Genomic DNA, 21248 nt, shown 5'->3' with positions numbered 1-21248 from the left:
CCTCCTGACACAGAGGGCGTGATCCGGTGCCCCCCTGCTTGTTGGTGTAATACATTGCAACCTGGCTGTCTGTTTGAATGAGCACAATTTGGTTGGATAGTCAATCTCTGAAAGCCTTTAGAGCTAATTCTTGGAGGTACCAGGCTCCCTGAGTATGTAGCCCATCTAATTGAGCTCCCCAACCAAGGAGAGATGCATCTGTCTTCAGTACATTTTGAGGCTGAGGAGTTTGGTATTGTAGTCCCAGGGTCAAATTGGATCGAATGGTCCACCAGAGCAGAGAATGAACAAGCTCTGGAGACACTCAGATGATATCTGCTTGATCACTAGTAGCCTCCATTGGGTGAATCTCCTGTGAAGGCATGTCATGGGTGTCACAAACTGTGGAAGCCATGTGGCCCAACAACCTCAACATCTCCCAAGCTGTGACCTGCTGCGGGGCTCGAACCTGAGAAGCCAGAGCGACTAGAGTGTCCACTCTCGGTCCTGGGAGAAAAGCTCAAACCTTCTGTGTATCAAGCAGGGCTCTAATGACTTCCAACTGTTGAGCAGGATGAAGATGAGACTTGTGGTAGTTTAAAATGAACCCTAGTAGCTCTAACACCCAAATAGTCCTCTGCATGGACTCCTGAGCACAGACCTCTGATGTGCTCTTTACCAGCCAATTGTCGAGGTAAGGGAATACATGGACTCCCAGTCTGCGTAGCGATGCTGCAACTACTGCTAGACATTTAGTAAATATCCTGAGAGCTGACACAAAGCCAAAAGGCAACACGCGGTACTGGTAGAGATGTGTTCCCAGCTGAAATCGGAGATACTTTCGGTGGTCTTGAAGTATTAAGTATTGGGATGTGAGTATATGCATCCTTTATGTCTAGAGAACATATCCAATCGTTTTTCTGAATCTTGGGTACAAGGGTGCCCAGGAAATCTTCTCTCTTTTCTGGTCTTTCCTCATTTTGTTTTTCTTTTTTGCCTCTCTATCCACTCATATTTCATCCTCTTACCCTTCTTTTTACTTTTCAGCTACCTATCAAATTTCTATCTACTTCTTTCACCCACTAGTTCTCTCATTCCCCAGTCTTCCATTCCCTTCCATCTTCAATCTACTCCCCATTACCATCCATAATTTTGGGAATAACATGTATAGAATGTTTGTACGTTTGGGAAGCTGCCAGGTGCCCTTGACCTGGATTGGCCGCTGTCGGGGACAGAATGCTGGGCTTGATAGGCTTTTAGTCTTTTCCCAGTATGGCATTACTTATGTACTTATTACTTATATTTCTATCACCTGTAATCACTCTCTGCCTCTCATTCATCTCCTTGCCTCCTTTGGCCTCTCCCACATGGTTCTACCATGCTCAGTGTCTTTCGCCGTCTACCTTTCTTGTCCAGCATCTGCTCACTCTTTCTCCCCTCCCTCACACTTATAGCCTAACATCTCCCTGTCCCTTCCACTCCTATCCAGCATCTTCCTGTCCCTTCTCTCCTGCCCCTCCCCTGTGATCCATCATTTCTTCTTCTCTTCCCACCCTCCCACTGCCCAGCATCTTTACTTTACTCCCTTCTGCCCCTGGATCCAATATCTCCCTCTTTCTCCCCACCTGTTCCTCTCCTCTACCCACATGCTAAACATCTCTCTCACCCCTCCTCCCTCTCTCTCTCTTTTTTCCTTGTGCTCCAGGTCCAACATGTTTCTCTTTGTCCTCCTCTCCCCCTCTTCTCATGTCCACCATTTCTCTCTCTCATCCCTCTCCGATCCCATACGGCATCTCTCCCTCTCTCCCCTCCACCAAACCTCCATATCCAACAGTTATCCCTCTCTCTTCCCTCTCTCATGTGCAGAATCTCTTTTTCCCTTCCTATGTCCAACAATTCTCCCTCTTTTCCCTCCAATTTGTTGTCCAGCACTTCTCTGAAAGAACTCCGGTCTGGATCTTCACAAGCATAGGCGCCGACTCCGTGGGTGCTCGAGCACCCCCAATATTTTGGGATCCAACCAGAACAAAGTAGAATTATGGCTGGCGCAACCTGGTAAGCGGCTGTGAAAGCAGCAGGCTCGCCTCCAGCCTTCCCTTCCCTCTCGGTTTTCCTCCCTCATGGTAACAGGAAATTACATCAGAGGAGGGCGGGACACTGGGAGGGAAGGGAAGGCTGGAGGCAAGCCTGCTGCGTTCACTGCCACCACCATGACTTGAGGTAAAATAAAAGTTTTAAATGCAGGGCAGCAGGAAGGAAAAGAGGGCTGTTGTGGGAGAAGAGGTTGGGCAGGTGGGCAGAGGAGAAATCATTGGACATGGATGGGAGGGAAGGGCAGGGGAGAGAGGGGAAATCACTGGACATGGAGTGGAGGACAGGGAAGACAGAAGAAATGTTGGACAGGGATGGAGGGAAGGAAAGAGAGGAAGGAGATACACACAGATGGAGGAGAGAGGAGAAATGCTGGACATGGATGGAGGGGAGGGAAGACAGAGGAGGATATGCACATGGATGGAAGGGAGATAAGAGATTCTGGACATGGATGTAGGGGAGAGAAGACAGAGAAAGGAGCTGCATAAGGATGGAGGGGAGAGAGGAGAAATGCTGGACATGGATGGAGGAGAGGGAAGAGAGAGGAAGGAGATGCTTATGGATGGAGGGGAGGGAAGAAAGAGGAAAGAGATGAATACTGACAGAGATGAGGGAAAAGGAAAAGAGGAGAAAAACTACACATGGATGGAGAAAATAGGCAAAAGCTGGATCCACTCTATACCTTCTCCAGTCAAGTCTGCAGAGGACCCAGCTTTTACCTATGGATGTAGTGCAAGATGCGAAGAAGAAAGGAGGAAAGTAAAGAAATAAATGGAAAGGAAGCCCTGGAAACGGAGTTAAGAGAACAGATAGAGAGCAGCAGAATCAGAGACTGGGACCAACATAATCAGAAAAACAAAGTCACCAAACAACAAAGGTAGAAAAAAAATCATTTTATTTTCATTTTAGTGTTTGGAATATGTCCAAATTGAGAATTTACATCTGCTGTCTTATTTTGCAGTGTATAGCAATGTGTTTCTTTCTGGTTTTCTGGTATTGTGCTGTATGCAGAGTCTAGCTTCTTAGGATTTCAGGTTAATTTTTGAAGAATTTGAAGAGGGGCTATCTCTGTTCTGCATGTGTGACTGCAAGGCCAAGTGTCTGAATAGGGATCTGTTTGTTTTCGATGTTGGCATGAATTGTCCAGTGCTTCCCGAAGTTTCCCGAGTGGGATTATGGCTCTTTATAATGCTCTTTTGCTTATCAAGAAATTGATTCTGGCCTATTGGGTGGCAGAAGATTCACCACCACTATCTGCAGCTATGGTTTGTCAATATGAGGGAAATGGCCTGTTTTGAACTTAGGACCTATCAGCACAGCAGTCCCACTATCTCCCACAGCTGATAAGAAATGCTGTGGTGTAAGTTTTTACACTTGTACCCTGCAACTGCTTAGACAGTAGACTCATTTTGCACACAATTCATTTTCAATTTGGTATTGCTCTGTTGTTATTGCTTTATCTGACTGTTGCAATAAAATATATTTAAAAATAAAATAAAACAAAAGAAGGGTGAATGTAGTCTAAGACTATTTCTTTTTTGGTGATGGCGGGTGAATATTGGGTTGCGTTCATTCAGCACCCCCAATCATTTTGAAAAGTTGGCTCCTATGTTCACAAGTGTTTTTCTTCAAGGGGTCACTGGCAGCAGTAGCAGTTCTTGTATGCTGCCTGCGGCTGACCTAGAAGTCTTCCTTCTGCCATAATCTGCCCAGGCGTAAACAGGAAATTACATCAGAGGGGAGTGGGAGGCAGCAGAGGGAAGTCTTCTGGGTCAACCACAGGCAGTGTAAGGGAATCACTGCCTCTGCCAGTGATCCTTTGAAGAGAGACGCTTATAAAGGGAGGAAGGGAGGACCAGGGGAGCTCCCGTAGTTGTGGAACTCAGCTTGCTCTCCACCCCCCATGCTGGTGCTGTCAAGGATGCACTGCTGCTGGGTGGGCCTGAGACCAAAGTGGGTGGGCCAGAGCCCAAAGGTGGGTGTACACAGGCATACCTGGGGCAACCCATGTTCTACACCAACTTTGGAACAGGTGTAAATGTGTGCGTCGACATTTGCGTACTATTGAGGCTGTTTAAAAAACAGGATTAAAATATGTGCCACCTTCTTACATAAAGGCCCTAATATACAATCAAGGCCATTGTAAATAGTATGGTCCTAAGACATTGACTTCATAAAAACAATGTTGTTGAGCATGAATGATAATGAACTTGATCATGGGCAAAATTCAGTAACATGCAAGTAGATAGTTAATAGGTTGGTATGATAAATGAAGAAAGAGTTAATAGGTTGGTATGATAAATGGAAAAGAGCAATCCACTGAAGCGATAGAAATACACTACTACATTTTGAACCCTGAGGGATGTCTGTTCCAAGAATTAAGAAAAGTGAAAGTGGACGTAAGATGCACATCAAAGTCTTTTGGGAAATAGCAAAGATATTGTTAGGCTTATCTAGATGACCATGAGTCATCTGTATGATATTACATCATCAAGCACCAAATCTGCACTGAAACGTGTGTACTCACTATGCTTAAAAGCATTCAATTGCTTCTTTCAGCATAGATTAGTAAAGAGGTTAGTATATACAATAAGAGTTTAATCAACCCCTGATCAGTTACAAGCCTCAGTGATTGGAAGAAAAAGCTGTGAAATCTAGAGATTCAAGGTGCAGTTGTACCTTTACATCTCTGTGTGATGCAGTACTCAAATTTAGGGGCCCTTTTACAAAGCAGCGGTAAGCCCAACGTAGGTTTATCGCATGCTAATCTGGAGTTACTATCGCCCAACGTGGGCACCGGCAGTAGTTCCAACCCCAGCATTTCCTATGCGAGGGGGAAAAAAAACAGTCCATATTTTTTAGCACGGCTCTAACCCGGTGGTAATCAGGCAACGCCGCACACTACCCAGTTAGCACAGGAGCCCTTACAGTTACCTCAATGGGTGACAGTAAGTGCTGCCCCTCGCATGGCCCCTCGGTAAGAGTAATCTTACCCCATGGCCATAGCTATTTTCAGCCTTTTTTTACCCACTGAAGTAAAAAGGGCTGCAGCAGATGGCAAAACAGCCCTCACCACTAGTGCAGGGCCCTTCTGACCACAGCTTGGTAAAAGGACTCCTTAGTTTGTAAACTGTCCATTTAATCATTTGCTTTCAATTGCACAGTCCTCTCAATACCAACTATGGTATTATTTCATGAAAACTGATCATCTTCTCAAAATGAGGTCACCAGGTCAAATCGAACCTTGGTCCGTAATGGCTTAAAGTCATTATCATGTGAAACTAATTTGGTGGCCTCTGTGATAGCAGTTGGTGTCATGCATTCAGTTTCCGATTAACCAGTGTTCGCATCCCAGTTCCACACCAATTGCTGTCACTGTGGGCAGTCTAATCACATTGGCTTCCAGTGCTGTTAATCTGACACTTTTGACAAGCACAAAATAAATGTTCAGAAGGTTTGTCATCTCTAGAGAGAGAGAGAGAGAGAGAGACACACACACAATCTCACTTGTTAAAATGCGTCAGACAGTGGTATGTGCAACCAGTTTGCAACTGTGACATCTACAAGAATACCAATTAAAACTCAAGGTTTTTGAAACTCGTATGTGTGTGTGTGTTGGGTGGGGGGGGGGGGGGGAGTCCTGTGGCATTCTTCAATTTCTTGTGCTTCTAGAATATTACTTCTGTTACTTATGACAAGGGGATCCAAAGCACTTAATCTTTGGCTGCCTAGTAGTTAAACTCAGTTTTAATAGTCACTAAGCTAAGTGCATATTGTAATGCACATCTGATACTCTTGTATAAAGTGTGCATTGCTAGGCAGAATGCCCATGAAACACCCATGCTCCATGCACTGGTACAGTCCATTTGCTATTATGTGCCTTGTGACTAGCGACCAGTGTTATAGAATAGCATCTAGCACAAATGCACATAACTGCTAATTTGTGATGTCATTCACACATGTAAATGTGTGATCTATAAATTAGTGCATACAATTGCCATCTACATTTAGGAGCCCTTTATAAAATTGCCCTTATAGGCAGGGCCGCCGAGAGATTGGGCCGGGCCTGGGGCAAGGCTGCCCCCGGGGCCCAGCCGCCACCGCCATCCCCCCCCCTCCGTCCACTACCAGACCAGGCCCCCCTGAATTAAAATCATAGCTCTGTGTGAAAGAAGCGCAGCAGCGGCAGTCTGCAGATCGCCTCCCTTGGGCCTTCCCTCTCTGTGTCCCGCCCTCGGCGATCTGCAGACTGTTGCTGCTGCGCTTCTTTCACACGGAGTGAGGTCGAGGTGAGGCGCTATGATTTTAATTCAGGAGGGTCCGGCCCGGTGGTGGACAGAGGGGGAGGGGACTGTGGCGCCGGGCCCCCCTTGGAGGCCCGGGCCTGGGGAATTTTGTGTCCCCCCTGCCCCCCCTCTCAGCGACCCTGCTTATAGGGAGGAATTCTAGAAATGGTGCTAAAAAATGGGTCATACGCCATAAATCTCTCTGTAATTTAAATTCTCCACTTGTATTTTTTCTAAATTAACAGACTATCAGAGGTGATCTTCCACTGAGATAACTATCACATTTTAAAGCAATAGGTATAGCACCTTATATCGTCATCAGCCCACATACATTTTAACTACTTTATTTTTCCATTTTTTCTTGTTTCATTATTGAATAAATATCATCCTTCTTATTTATAATTTCATTACTTTGCATAAAAAGTGAAGTATTTATCTTCAAATTTTCTTCCTAAGGGGATATATACCGACACGTTTCACCTCTGCTGTTTCAAGGCAATCCCCTTAACTTGTGCTACTACTACTACTATTTAGCATTTATATAGCGCTACAAAGCGTACGCAGCACTGCTACGGTGTGTTTGCATCCTGCTCCTCTTAGGGAGCTTAAGGACTAAGGGGAGCAGGATGCTAATATACCGCAGCACAATTTAAGGGGATTGCCTTGAAACAGCAGAGGCAAAGCACGTGTTAGCAAATATCCCCTCTGGAAGAAAATTTGAAGATAAACTTCACTTTTTATGCAAAGTAATGAAATTGTAAATAAGAAGAATGATATTTATTCAGTAATGAAACAAGAAAAAAAATGGAAAAATAAAGTAGCTAAAAAAAATCTATGCGGACTAGTGACGACATAAGGTGTGATGCTTATTTCCTTAAAATGAGATAGTTATCTCAGTGGAAGATCACCTCTGATGGTCCATTAATTTAGAAAAAATACTAGTGGAGAATTTAAGCTGCAGAGATATTTATAGTGTATGATTCTATTGATGTATCTGCTGTTGGTATAGTGAATATTAATAAGACCTACTCGATACTTATGGCTCAGAAATGAGTGTCATGAAAAATCAGTGCTAAGCGCTATGCTATAGAGGGCACGCGCCCTTTATAGAATAGAGCATAGCCAGACTTCGGAGGGAGGGGGGTCCAGAGCGCGAGGTGAGGGGGCACATTTTAGCCCCCCCACCATTGCCGACCCGCCGCCACTGCCGCCACCACCACCAACTTTGACCCCCCCCCCCCCCACAGCCGACCCTCTTGATCCCCCCTCTCGCCGCCAATCCTCCCTCGCCGTTGCCTACCTTTGCTGGCGGGGGACCCCAACCCCTGCTAGCCGAGGTCCTCTTCTTCCGGCGCAAGGCTTCGTTCAGTTTCTGAGTCTGACGTCCTGCACATATGTGCAGGACGTCAGACTCAGAAAGAGAACGAAGCCTTGCGCCGGAAGAAGAGGACCTCGGCTGGCGTGGGTTGGGGTCCCCCACCAGCAAAGGTAGGCGATGACGGATTGGCGGCGGGGGGGGGGGGGGGGGTTGAGAGAGTCGTCAGCAGGGGGGTCCAGGGCCAAATCTATGGGGGCCTAGGCCCACGTGTCCCCACGTAGCTACGCCACTGGCTTAGCACTGATATCCATGCCCAGCTCTGGGCAACAGACTTACATCTGCCGAAACCTAGTGAAAATCCCAGTGCCCAAGTTGGGTGCAGAGACCCATTATGCTGTAACACTGCGTGCAACTTTTAGAACGCCCCTAAGCTGCCCATATCCCTCCCATGGCCGTGTCCCCTTTTGAGTCATGCACTATGGGATTTAGACGCCCAGTGTTATAGAAAAGCATGCAGCCGGATGCGCGCACAAATCCCAATTGATGCCAATTAACATCAATAATTGGTTAACATTCAATTATTGGTGATTAACAATTCGTTAGCCAATTAAGTTGCGTGTGCATCTTGGAAGCACACCCAAATCTGACTGCCGTATATAGAATCTCAGAGACAGTACTTATTTTTATGCAATGCGGTAGCAATTTCTATACAAAAGGCACAAATATTTACACACGCATAAATATTTAGAATGTTAACATATATGCATATTATCCCCCAGATTGGTTACCTGTGAAATATCGAGTGCAGCATAAAGTTTTGAGTATAATTCATGAAGTAATATATGGTAAAATGCCTTGGTATTTTGGCCAAGTTTTCACACTGTCTACATCAGGAAGGTCTTTAAGATCAGATTTCTCAAAATGTCCGAGTTTGCAATTGGTGTCTTCAGTATATTATGTCTTTACTCAGGTTTTTGTTTTTTCTATAGGAGGAACGTTAATGTGGAATGCCTTGCCAGGTCAGCTTCGCTTAACTACTAGTTTCCAGCAATTTAAGAAATTATTAAAAACACAGCTTTTTGTTCAAGCGTATTACTGATATAGTGCAGTTTTGGAAGTTATGACAGCAGCACCTCATATTTTGGATTACGTTAGTAATATTTTATGTTATATTTTTGTTAATTGATAATGCTTTGTTTTACATTGGTATGTATGTTTTTATGGTAACCGCCTAGTTTATAGGCAGGTTAGAAGTATTTAAAATAAATAGTTAAATAAATATATGATGCCTAGATTTGCGCGTCCACATTGTAGTGCACACCCAAGATGTGCATGTAATTTATCTGAGTAATGAATCCTTAACTATCAATAACTGGGCGCTAGCAAACAATTCCTGAAGTTAATTGACACTCCTTAAAATCTGTGCATTCATCTGGCTGTGTGCTATTCTATAAGGCATGACGCCTAACTCTAGTAGCGCGCAACTCAAAAGGGGTCATGGTCATGGGCGTGTCATAAAAAGTTGCACATGTGGTTATAGAATGCAGCCTCAGTTCGCCTAACTTGGGCGCCAGCATTTACAGCAAGGGTAAGTCTGTCACCTACAGTTAGGCGCGGAAATCAGCACTAAGTGCAATTCTATAACAGGCGTGCACCCTTTACATAATCATACTTAGTGCCAAGGTTTTTTTTTTTTTTAGAGCCCTTATAATGATTATTGACCTATTAAAAAGTCAAATATCCAGCAATCCGTTTCCAATCAAATTTTGAGCGCCATTTATAGAATTTCCTCTTATGTGTGAACATGTGTGTACATCCCAAATTCCTGCTTAAGTGCTATTCTGTAAATACATGTGTATCTTGCATAACAGACCCTGGGAGAGCGGGGGCAGGATATGCCCTTATGCACATACCTTACAGACTACTATAATGCATGCACTTATCTTCAGCATTTAGGCACCAACACTTAAACCAGCTCTAGTGCTCACGCTTAAATTTTAGATGCATATATAACTGGCCATGCTAGTATTCTATAAAAGAAAGCAGACATCTACATTCCTTTATAGGATAGGTTCTTACTGGGTGCCTTGCGATAGAATTGCCCTTTATATACATAGGCACTCCCAGGGTTGGAGAATAACAGAACAGGGCAGGATTGGCAATATGCCTGTATTTTTTAACACACACTTTATTGCAAATTATGTACATCCTGTGTGTTTATATATGTTATGTATTCTACAAAAGGCTCCACATTTAGTGAGCCTTTTATAAAATACTCAAGACACTGTGAATGTCCAAATTTGGACTCCTTTTCCCCACCAGGATGACCTATGGAAAATTGGAGTTCACAAAAGCAAATTTCTTAAACTTACCTAAAAACAGTGCTACATAATTGCTCAAATTAAACCAAACTGAAGCAAGACTTAGCTTGACCTTCTACATCCTGGCTCTCTAACCAAAGAGTGCTCACACTTAACTGAGTCTTAGTAATCAAGTACTTTCAAAAACAATTTAGAAAATGCATAGTAATTAGATAGTAACTATCTGACATCATTCAGAAAAGATAAATGCATATTGTATTATGCAAGACAAAGTATACAAAGTCCCCCTCTGATCCCTCCATTAATTTGAGCAGAAATTATTTGGAGTTCATAGACCAATTGTATATAGATGACCTAATGTTTGAATTCTCATACTGTGATTCTTCCTAATTTTAAATTAGAAATATCAAGAGCCTCGGAATCATTCATGTTCATTTCCAGGACAATTGCTGCATGAACTGTACCAATTCCCAGTGTTAATACTGTTTGTCTATCAAGACATTATCCCTTTCATTCTATAACAGTGAGTCAAGCACTATTTGCATCCTATATTTCTAGGATACTAGCCCTCACGCATGTGAATGCACATGTATGCACACAGGGGTCTATATTCAGCTGGCAACAATCAGCGGTCTGCTGACTGCCAGTGGCATTATGCCCAGAAATTCAAAGCTGGGCCAAGTCTAGGCTTCGGGATTGAATTTCTGGGTTTGTGGAGCTGGCTAACACATAGCCGGTTAAGTCGATAATCAGCACTTAACCAGCTAGGGGCTACCACATAAATATAGGACTCACTTTTATGTGGTCCTATTTATGTGGTTAACCTGGCTGGTTAAGTTCTGAATATCCAAGTGCTGACTGCCCCTGGAGCGTCCACAAAAATGTCTCTTTTGAGTTTGGCACTAACCAGTTATTTTCAAGCGGTGCTAACTGGTTAAGTGCTGCTGAAAATAATGGGTTAGCCCCAAACAGGAAATTTAACCAGCAAGAAGCCATTTCTGGACAGTTTCATTGAGTTGAATATTGACCCCCATAAGTGCTAGTTCCGAACTCAACAGTATTCTAAAAAATACCTTAGTGTTCATAGATGAAGGGCATGGATGAGGACATTTATACATGTAATTTACAGAATACAGCAAAGTTAGTTACTTGTAGCATGTGTTTTCCAAGGACAGCAGGCCAACTAGTCTTATATGTGGATGACGTCATCCTCAGAGCCCTGTGCGGAAAAATGCTGCCTAGTGTAGTTTCATGTTAAGAGTATTAGGCAGTGTTCCCACAACACATAAATGCAAATTTCCTCAATAGAGGTTCTGACATTAGGAGCCTTGACATAACCTTCTAGAGTCAGCCCAGCCTGGGCATATGTAAAAGAAATGTAGTCTGCCAGCCAATTTGAAAGAGTGCGTTTACCGATGACTACCCCCATCTTGTTGGGATCAAAAGAAACAAAAAGTAGAGTGGTCTGTCTATAGAGTCTAGTCCACTCTAGTTAAAAGGCCAAGGCTCACTCGCAGTCTAAGATGTGCAGTGAGCTTGTACCAGGATGGGCATGTGGTTTGGGAAAGAATGTTGGCAGGATGATTGACTGGTTAAGATCGAACTCCAACACCACCATAGGAAGGAACTTAGGGTGGTTGCGGAGAACTACTCTGTCGTGATGAAGTTTTATGAAAGGTGAATCTGCTACTAGGGCCTGAAGCTCACTGACCCTGCGAGCTAAAGTAACTGCCATCCAAAACAAGACCTTCCAAGTCAAGTATTTCAGAGGACAGGAATCTAGTGGTTTGAAAAGAGGGTAAGGATGACATTCAGGTCCCATGACACCAGTGGAGGTTTGACCAGGGGCTTTGTTAAAAGAAACCTTGTGTGAACTGAACAACTAAAGGCTGTCCAGAGATGAGCTTACCCTGTACATAATGATGATAAAACACTAATTGCACCGAGGTGAACCCTTACTGAGTTGGTCTTAAGACCAGACTCAGAGAGGTGTAAAAGGTATTCAAAGCAAGATCTGTGTAGGGCAAGAAAAAGGATATAGGGCCTTGAACTCACACCAAACAGCAAATCTCCTCCATTTGGAAATATAACAGCTCTTAGTAGAATCTTTCCTAGAAGCTAACAAAACCTTGGAGACACCCTCTAGGAGATTCAAGGAAGCAAATTCTATTCCCTCAACATCCAGGATGTCAGAGCCCGAGGCTGAAGGTTGGAATACAGAAGAGATCCCTCGTTCTGCATTATGAGGGTCAGAAAACAGTCCAATCTCTTTGGAGAATAATTCCAGGAGAAGTGGGAACCATATCTGCCTGGGCTAATATGGGACAATCAGGATCATGGTTCCTTGGTCTTGCTTGTGTTTCAGCAAAGTCTTCCCTACTAGAGGGATGGGAGGATACGCATACAGAAGACCTGTCCTCCTAATGAAGGAGGAAGGTAGTCTGTCACGCAAGCTAAGCCTGGAGCAGTACTGAGGGACCTTGTTAATGTAATCAATAGCAAAGAGATCCATCAAGGGAGTGCTCTACTCTTGGAAAGTCTCACAGGCAACGCCCATGCTGAGAGACCACTCATGAGGTTGCAGTACCCTGCTCAGTCTGTTGGCCAGGCTGTTGCACTTTTCCATCCAGGTACATGGCTCTGAGGACTAGTCTGTTCTGGGCAGACCAGTTCCACATCCTTACGGCCTCCTGACACAGAGGGTAGGATCCTGTACCCCCGGCTTGTTGACATAATACAATGCAACCTGATTGTTCATTTGAATGAGTACAATTTGGTTGAGCAGCCAATCTCTGAAAGACTTTAGAGCATTCAAAATTGCCCAGAGCTCCAGGAGGTTGATCTGCATCTGCCTCCACTGTGCTGACCAAGGACCTTGAGTGTGAAGCCCATCTAAATGAGCTCACCACCCTAGTTGGACGCATGCATTGTCAATACCTTCTGGGGTGGAAGAATTTGGAATGGTATTCCCAAGGTCAAATTGGACAGAATTTTCCACCAGAGGAGGGATCAAGCCAGCTCTGGGATGATTCAGATGATATCTGCTAGGTTCCCTTTGACCTGAGACCAGTGGAAAGCTAGGGTCCATTTGGCAGATCTCATATGGAGACATGCCATGGGGGTGACATGCACCATGGAGGCTGTGTTCCTGAATCATGGGGATAAGGGTGCCTGAACTTTTCTTTGAGCAATATAGTTCAAAAAAGATATATACCAGACTTTCACAATATAACCCCCCAAAATAGACTAGGTTCAAAAGGCTGACCTCGGGGCACTCGGCTTTCCTGGTCGACAGTCTGAACTTTGAAGCTCTTTGAAGTAATGCTTGAGTTTAATGATGCCAACTGAGTCCTTGATACAGACTCTTCAGACGAAACCCGTGTTTGGGTGTTTATGATGAATTAGCAAGGGGCATCATGAGAGAGTTTTAGGACTGAGCAAACTCTCTCTTACAAGAGGTCATTGCAAAATGTTGATGTGGAGTGTGCCTTAAAGATAAGTACAGATTTCTAGTACTCTTTCACTTAAGTTTGAATGGAATATTTATATAAAAAAGAAATTTTTTGACATTTTTGGGTATTTTGATTTTGGACACTAACACTGTGCATTCATTTTTGGGGTGGGTGGCTGTGGAAATGACCTGATGATAGAGATTAAAAAATGTATTCACCATTGAGGTGTCCCTTGGTGGATGCTATATGAGTGAATGTGGACAATCTGAGTGCATTTCCTATATATTTTCTTACATAGTATTAGCATACTAGTTAAATAATAGTGGTAAATTTACTTTTCTGTGATCAGATATTTGTTCAGAGCCGTTAGGTCTAGGATGGGACACATCCCCCTCCCCCCCCCCCCATTTTCTTTGGCACAAGGAAGTACCTGGAATAGAATCCCTTCCCTTCTTCCCCTGATAGAACAGGTTCGATCCCACGGACCTTGAGAAGGGCGGAGAGTTTCTCTACATGTACTGCCTTGTGTGGAGAGCTGAGGCAAGACACTCTCGGTGGGCAATTTGGAGATTTCTTTTGCAAATGTAAAATATAACCAAGACAGACTATTTTAAGAACCCAATAATTACAGGTAACTAGGGGCCACCTTTCTTGGTTAAAAACTCAGCCTCCCAACCAGAAGGTCATCCAGAACGATCATTTTGGACAGCTGCTATGCTGTCCTGGAGCCAGTCAAAAACTTGTCGCTGTTTTGACTGGGGAGCCGACTGGAATTTCTTTGCATGCTGTTGACAAGAATGCTGGGGCTGAACAGACTGAGCAGGGCAAGGAGGAGTGTACCTACACCTATGATAATAATAGGGACCTCACTTTGACTTGCCAGAAAACCTCCTAGATAAGGAAGGTGCAGAAGATATCATCTGAGAAAGGGTGTCAGTGGTATCAGTATTTTATCAGGTCAGCTATCTCTTCCACCTTTTTCCCAAAAAGGTTATCTTCATGGTAAGAAGCATCCACCAACCTTTGTTGGACCACAGAATCCAAGTCAGAGACACACAACCATGAAGAGTCTGTGCATCGCTTTTCTCTGAGCAGAGATCATGGACACTATGTCAAAAGGTGTCAAAAGCGCCCCTGGCCAGAAATTTATGACAGACCTTCTGCTTCATGGCCAACTGGCAAAGTGACTCTGCCTGCTTCTGAGGGAGATCATCCAAGTCTAATATACTGTGCACAAAGGAGTGCAAGTACAGGATGATGTAGAGCTGGCATGACTGAATACAGGAGAAGAGCACCTTACACCCAAATGAATTCTGTGTCTGGGCTTCTCTGCCTAGGGGAGCCAAGGCAAAGTCCCTGGAGCTCCTGGATCACTTGAACATGGATTCAACCACCAAGGAGTGATGATGCATTTGTGGCCTATCCAACCCAGGTGTACAATGAATCAGATACATGGTGTTAATTTTTTGGGCATAACTAGGACAGACAGAGGGGACCCCCAATTCTTCACCTGAACATCTCAAAAGATTCTATGAAGAGGGACAGTCACAGCTTTTCTAGGAGATGAATCATAGTCCAGAACCTTGAACATCTCGGCCCTGGGTTCATCCTCTGTCTCTAACTTAATAGGGAGGGCAAGCGCCATCCCCTTTACAAAAGTGGTAAAAGAGAGATTCTCAGGTGAAGATTTATGTCTCTCCTCTGGAGGGGAGGGGTTCTGTCTGAGAAGTACCTTGGCTCATCATCAGACTCCCATGAACAGTCCCAATCGGAGTTAACAAAATACTCTACATGGGAGGGCTGACTCTATGCCTGCCTCGGATGAGAGGAACCATGTCCACACCTGGAATGGCGCTGAGATGCAGGTTCACCCTGCATTCTGATGAGGTTTCCTCCACAGACATCAAGGGGGTATCTACATGGGCAAGTGTCAACACCGATGCCCCATACGGCACCAGCATTGGTGATCGCACCACAGGCTGAGGGCTCTATGAGGCAGAAAGCAGCAGAGTCAAGGCTGGTGCAAGCGCCCCTGGTACTGATGAACTCTGCGCCTGTAGAAGCCCCAAGTACTTGAAATATTCCCAGATCAGTTCATCAAAAGCCAACATCGGTAAAGGCTGGGGCACTAGGTTGGAGATAGCCTGCAGAGTTGCCAGTGGCGTGGAAGAAACTGGGTCCTGGCTACTTGGAGTCTGGCGCAAAGGCCCCTTCTCAATAGTGCTGATGCTTCTTAGGTATTGATCCCTTCAATGCCCCGGAGCTCCTGGCACTGTGCGTTGAGGGAGATCAATGCTTGTGCTTCTTGGCCTTCGTTGAATCCACATGCCTCCTCTGTGTTGGGTCCGATGTTGACTAGTCCCCGGGGGCCCTGAACAGTGGCCGGCACTGAGGCAGGTGGAGACCCAATCAATGCGCATCCACTCCCAGAGTCTGAGACGGGTCTAATTGCCATTGGAACTGATGCTTCTGATGCAGATGAGCTGATACCAATGCCGACAATTCAGACCCAAAAATCTTCTCTTTTTGAGCCTCTCTGGATTTCTGGGTTCTTTTCTGCATATACAAAGAATGCAGTTTAGAGAATTGTGGTTTGGCCCCAAACACTGGATACACCAGGAATGGGTGTCAGCCCCAGATATGGTCCTATTGCACCACAGTGCTTAAAACCACTGGGAACTTTAGATGACAATTGGGAGGAAAAATGGCCAAGGGTAAATCAAACAACTCAGTGGTGAGGAAAAAAAGGGTTGTGCTCACCTGAAAAAAATATCAATGCTACCTAGTTGGTGCTATGGCATAAGTAGGCCTTCAGAGCCGAGAAAAAAAAAAAAAGAAGAAATGGGGGGGGGGGGGGGGGGGGGACTCTAAGAAAGGGTATAGGAAAGGTATTCTTGATACAAAAAGAAAATTATGAGGAACGAAATTAAAATTCACTGTGAGGGAAGGCACCAGATGAGAAAAAAAACAAAACAACAACGACGCCCTGAACATAATCTCAGACAAACGTGACCTCTTTTCACCACTGATGAAGAAAGATTGTTGGTCCCATGCTCATGGGGGAAGGCACCTGCTGACGCGTAGTTGCAGCACTGCCTCATACTCTTAAAGTGAAACTATACTAAGCAATGTTTTTCCGCACTGGGCTCCGTGGACGATCTCACCCACATGTAAGACTTTTATGGCTTGCTTGTCCTCGGAGAAAGGACATCGACTTCATCACCTCACCTTCTCTCCTACCCTCTTCTTCCCTCTTGGCTTTAAATCTCCGTCTCTTTCTTCCCTTCATTTTGCCTTCCCCATTCCACCTAAATACCTCTCTCCTTTGACGCCTTCATGGCCACACGTCTCCTACTCTCCTCCGCTCTCTTTTACTCCTTCTCTTACTCTCAGCCGGTGACATCAATCCCAATCCTGGCCCCCCTCACCAACTATTATCCCAACTCTACAGATCTCACCGCGACCTCTCTAACCTCATCTCTACTTCTCTACTCCCCTCCTCTTCTCTGCCCTTCTCTTGCGCCCTATGGAATGCCCGCTCTATCTGTAACAAACTCCCCTATATCCAGGACCTCTTTATCTCGCGTCACCTCCATCTGCTTGCCATAACAGAAACCTGGCTCTGCCCTGATGACTCTGCTTCAGTCGCAGCCCTGTGCCATGGCGGTTATCTATTTTCACATGCTCCTCGCCCTGTTGGTTGCGGGGGCGGTGTTGGACTACTTCTCTCTCCCTCCTCCAGATTTCAACCTTCTTCCACCTCAATCTCACTGTTTTTCCTCCTTTGAAGTCCACTCTATCCGCCTTTTCTCTCCTCTGCCTCTTCGAATAGCGGTCATTTATCGTCCCCCTGATAAGCCCCTTTCATCTTTTCTCAGTGACTTTGATGCCTGGCTTGCCTTCTTCCATGATCCTTCCTCCCCCTCTCTCATCCTTGGTGACTTTAATATTCCTGCTAATGATCCTTCCAACTCTTATATTTCCAAGTTACTCGCTTTAACATCCTCCTTTAATCTCCAACTATGCTCCACCTCCCCCACTCATCAAAATGGTCACTGTTTTGATCTCATCTTCTCCTCCAACTGTTCACCCTCTAGTTTCCTTGCCTCTGATCTTCCCCTCTCTGATCACCATCTTATAACTTTCACACTTAAATCTCCTCCCTCCCAGTCCCGTCCTATCTTATCTAATTTATCTAGGAATCTTCACGATATTGACCCTTCATCTCTATCCTCCCATGTTTCAAACCTTCTCTCTAATGTGGCACCATCCACGTCTGTCAACGAGGCTGTTTCTTCTTACAACAATACTCTATCCTCTGCCTTAGACACTCTTGCACCTTTGATGACCCGCCATGTAAGGCGTACAAAACCCCAACCTTGGCTGACTTCTAATATCCGCTACCTACGTTCCTGTACCCGCTCCGCCGAACGCCTCTGGCGGAAATCTCGGGCCCTTGCTGATTTCTTACACTTTAAGTTCATGCTGACCTCCTTCCAATCTGCTCTTTTACGCACCAAACAGGATTATTATATCCAACTGACCAACTCTCTTGGCTTTAACCCTTGACTTCTCGTCACCACATTGAACTCTCTCTTCAAGGTGCCTCCTCCCCCAACTCCCCCCTTCATTATCTCCTCAGACCCTTGCTGAATTCTTTCACGACAAGGTTCAAAAGATAAACCTTGCATTCTCTACCTCACCACCTCTCCCTCCATTAGTCCGTTCTCCTCTCTCTCCTTTCCCTCATTCCCGTTCCTCCTTTCCTGAAGTTACTATAGAGGAAATTACACGTCTCCTTTCTTCCTCAAAATGTACCACCTGTTCCTCTGATCCCATTCCCACCCACCTTCTTAATGCCATCTCTCCTGCTCTTATTCCTTTTATCTGTCACATTCTCAACCTCTCACTTTCCACTGCGACTGTCCCTGCTGCCTTTAAACATGCTGTGGTCACACCTCTCCTTAAGAAGCCTTCACTCAACCCTACTTGTCCCTCTAATTACCAACCCATCTCCCTCCTTCCTTTTCTCTCCAAATTACTTGAGCGTGCTGTTCACCGCCGCTGCCTTGATTTTCTCTCCTCAACATGCTATTCTTGACCCACTACAATCTGGTTTTCGCCCTCTCCACTCAACCGAAACTGCGCTTACTAAAGTCTCCAATGACCTATTACTGGCTAAATCCAGAGGTCAATATTCCATCCTCATTCTTCTTGATCTTTCCACTGCTTTTGACACTGTCGATCACAGCATACTTCTCGATACCCTGTCCTCACTTGGATTCCAGGGCTCTGTCCTTTCCTGGTTCTCTTCCTACCTCTCCCGCCGCACCTTTAGTGTTCACTCTGGTGGATCCTCTTCTACTTCTATCCCTCTGCTTGTCGGCGTACCTCAGGGCTCTGTTCTTGGTCCCCTCCTCTTTTCTATCTACACTTCTTCCCTTGGTTCATTAATCTCATCCCATGGCTTTTCCTACCATCTCTATGCTGATGACTCCCAAATCTACCTTTCTACCCCTGATATCTCACCTTGCATCCAAACCAAAGTTTCAGCGTGCTTGTCTGACATTGCTGTCTGGATGTCTCAACGCCACCTGAAATTAAATATGACCAAAACCGAGCTTCTCATTTTCCCCCCCAAACCCACCTCCCCGCTCCCCTCGTTTTCTGTTTCTGTTGATGGCTCTCTCATTCTCCCTGTCTCCTCAGCTCGAAACCTTGGGGTCATCTTTGACTCATCTCTCTCCTTCTCTGCTCATATCCAGCAGATTGCCAAGAACTGTCGTTTCTTTCTTTACAACATCCGTAAAATCCGCCCCTTTCTTTCCGAGCACTCTACCAAAACCCTCATCCACACCCGTGTCACCTCTCGTTTAGACTACTGCAATCTGCTTCTTGCTGGCCTCCCACTTAGTCACCTCTCCCCTCTCCAGTCGGTTCAAAACTCTGCTGCCCGTCTTGTCTTCCACCAGGGTCACTTTATCCATACTACCCCTCTTCTCAAGTCGCTTCACTGGCTCCCTATCCATTTTCGCATCCTGTTCAAACTTCTTCTACTAACCTATAAATGTACTCACTCTGCTGCTCCCCAGTATCTCTCCACACTCATCCTTCCCTACACCCCTTCCCGTGCACTCTGCTCCATGGATAAATCCTTCTTATCTGTTCCCTTCTCCACTACTGCCAACTCCAGACTGCGTGCCTTCTGTCTCGCTGCACCCTACGCCTGGAATAAACTTCCTGAGCCCCTACGTCTTGCCCCATCCTTGGCCACCTTTAAATCTAGACTGAAAGCCCACCTCTTTAACATTGCTTTTGACTCGTAACCACTTGCAACCACTTGCCTCCACCTACCCTCCTCTCTTCCTTCCCGTACACATTAATTGATTTGATTTGCTTATTTTATTTTTTGTCTATTAGATTGTAAGCTCTTTGAGCAGAGACTGTCTTTCTTCTATGTTTGTGCAGCGCTGCATATGCCTTGTAGCGCTATAGAAATGCTAAATAGTAGTAGTAGTAGTAAAGTAAATTACATGTACAACAGTCACATTAGGCATGCCCAGATATGCCTGCCATAGACCTATACGGGTGCACCTAAATGTAGGCATGTTTCTGCTGACTCACCCGTGTAAATATTTTTGTAGAATAGGTGCAGTACCCGCAGAAAGTAGGTGCCTATATTTTGGAAACTCGCTCACAGAATTGCCTCCTATGTCTCTTGTAAAATAAATACATCCTCTCTCGCTTACTTACAGATACAGGAGCCATGATGGTGTGATAGAGATGGTCAGGGATGGTAGGACTGCATGGTGGAACAATTCTAGAAAGAAAAATGTAAAAGCTTGATGAAAATTTCAAAAGAAAGTAAATAAAAATATGACAACAGATAAGGGTCAAGTGGCCCATCCAGTCTGCTCATCCTCAGTAACAACTAACTCTTCCTTTTCTAAGGGATCCCCACATGCCTGTCCCACGCTTTCTTAAATTCTGATAATCTATTGGCACCATTACTATAACTCCGCTCACTGGACAAGTCTCTCTTGTCGTCCTCCTTCTCCTCCACTGCTAACTCCAGGCTTCGCTCCATTTCTTTCGTGGCACCTTATGCCTGGAATAGACTTCCTGGGCCTATACGTCTAGCTCAATCTCTACCTGTTTTCAAATCTATGCTGAAAACCCAACTTTCACTGCTGCTTTTAGCTCCTAGCCACAATTGCCCTCCCCTTGTCCCTTCCTCCCTTCTCACCCATTACTTCCCTCACCCGTAACTGTCTTGTCTGTTTGTATTATTTAGATTGTAAGCTCTTTTGAGCAGGGACTGTCTCTTTGTATCAGGTGTTCAGCGCTATGTGCGTCTGGTAGCACTATACAAATGCTAATAATAATAATAACAGTAGAAACGTTGAATAAAAATAAAAAAAATGATATAAATGGGCAAACAAAGTCAAGTTTACTGAGAGGTGATATCTCAGATGGATACTAGAAAGATGACTTTCTATGGTTCATGAACCTCAGAACAATGGTTAACTACTGTGGGTAATTCTATGAATGTGGCCAGTACCTATAGTGAGATACAGAATGAAAGTGCTTCAATTCAGATGCCCTACTATGACTGGTCAGTACTTTGGCTTAGGTGATTCTACTGTGCATCCAAATGGCTGAATGTAGTTTAACGAGACAATATTTTATGTTGCTGGTCAAGGGTGGAAGCAATAACTGTAGTTACTGACCATGTTGAGAGTTAATTTCTAAGTCATTTCTGTGGGCATATGCTTTATGCAGTGAAATTAACTTTCAGAAA

General features: G+C 44.9%; 1 protein-coding gene across 5 annotated transcripts in view; it reads right to left on the bottom strand.

Moving 5' to 3' along the window:
• Positions 1 to 21248, bottom strand: part of STRA6 (stimulated by retinoic acid 6) — a 206980-nt gene that overhangs the window by 79298 nt on the left and 106434 nt on the right. For all 5 annotated transcript variants that reach the window (XM_030187036.1, XM_030187047.1, XM_030187029.1 and 2 more), the window contains one exon: positions 20201 to 20267. In XM_030187036.1, coding sequence (XP_030042896.1) covers positions 20201 to 20267 — 67 coding nt within the window. The remainder of the gene's footprint in view (positions 1 to 20200; positions 20268 to 21248) is intronic.

Source organism: Microcaecilia unicolor, chromosome 1, assembly GCF_901765095.1.
Source record: "Microcaecilia unicolor chromosome 1, aMicUni1.1, whole genome shotgun sequence".
Lineage (NCBI taxonomy): Eukaryota > Metazoa > Chordata > Amphibia > Gymnophiona > Siphonopidae > Microcaecilia > Microcaecilia unicolor.
The sequence above is the reverse complement of the archived record's forward strand: the minus strand, read 5'-3'. Positions and strand labels throughout refer to the sequence as shown.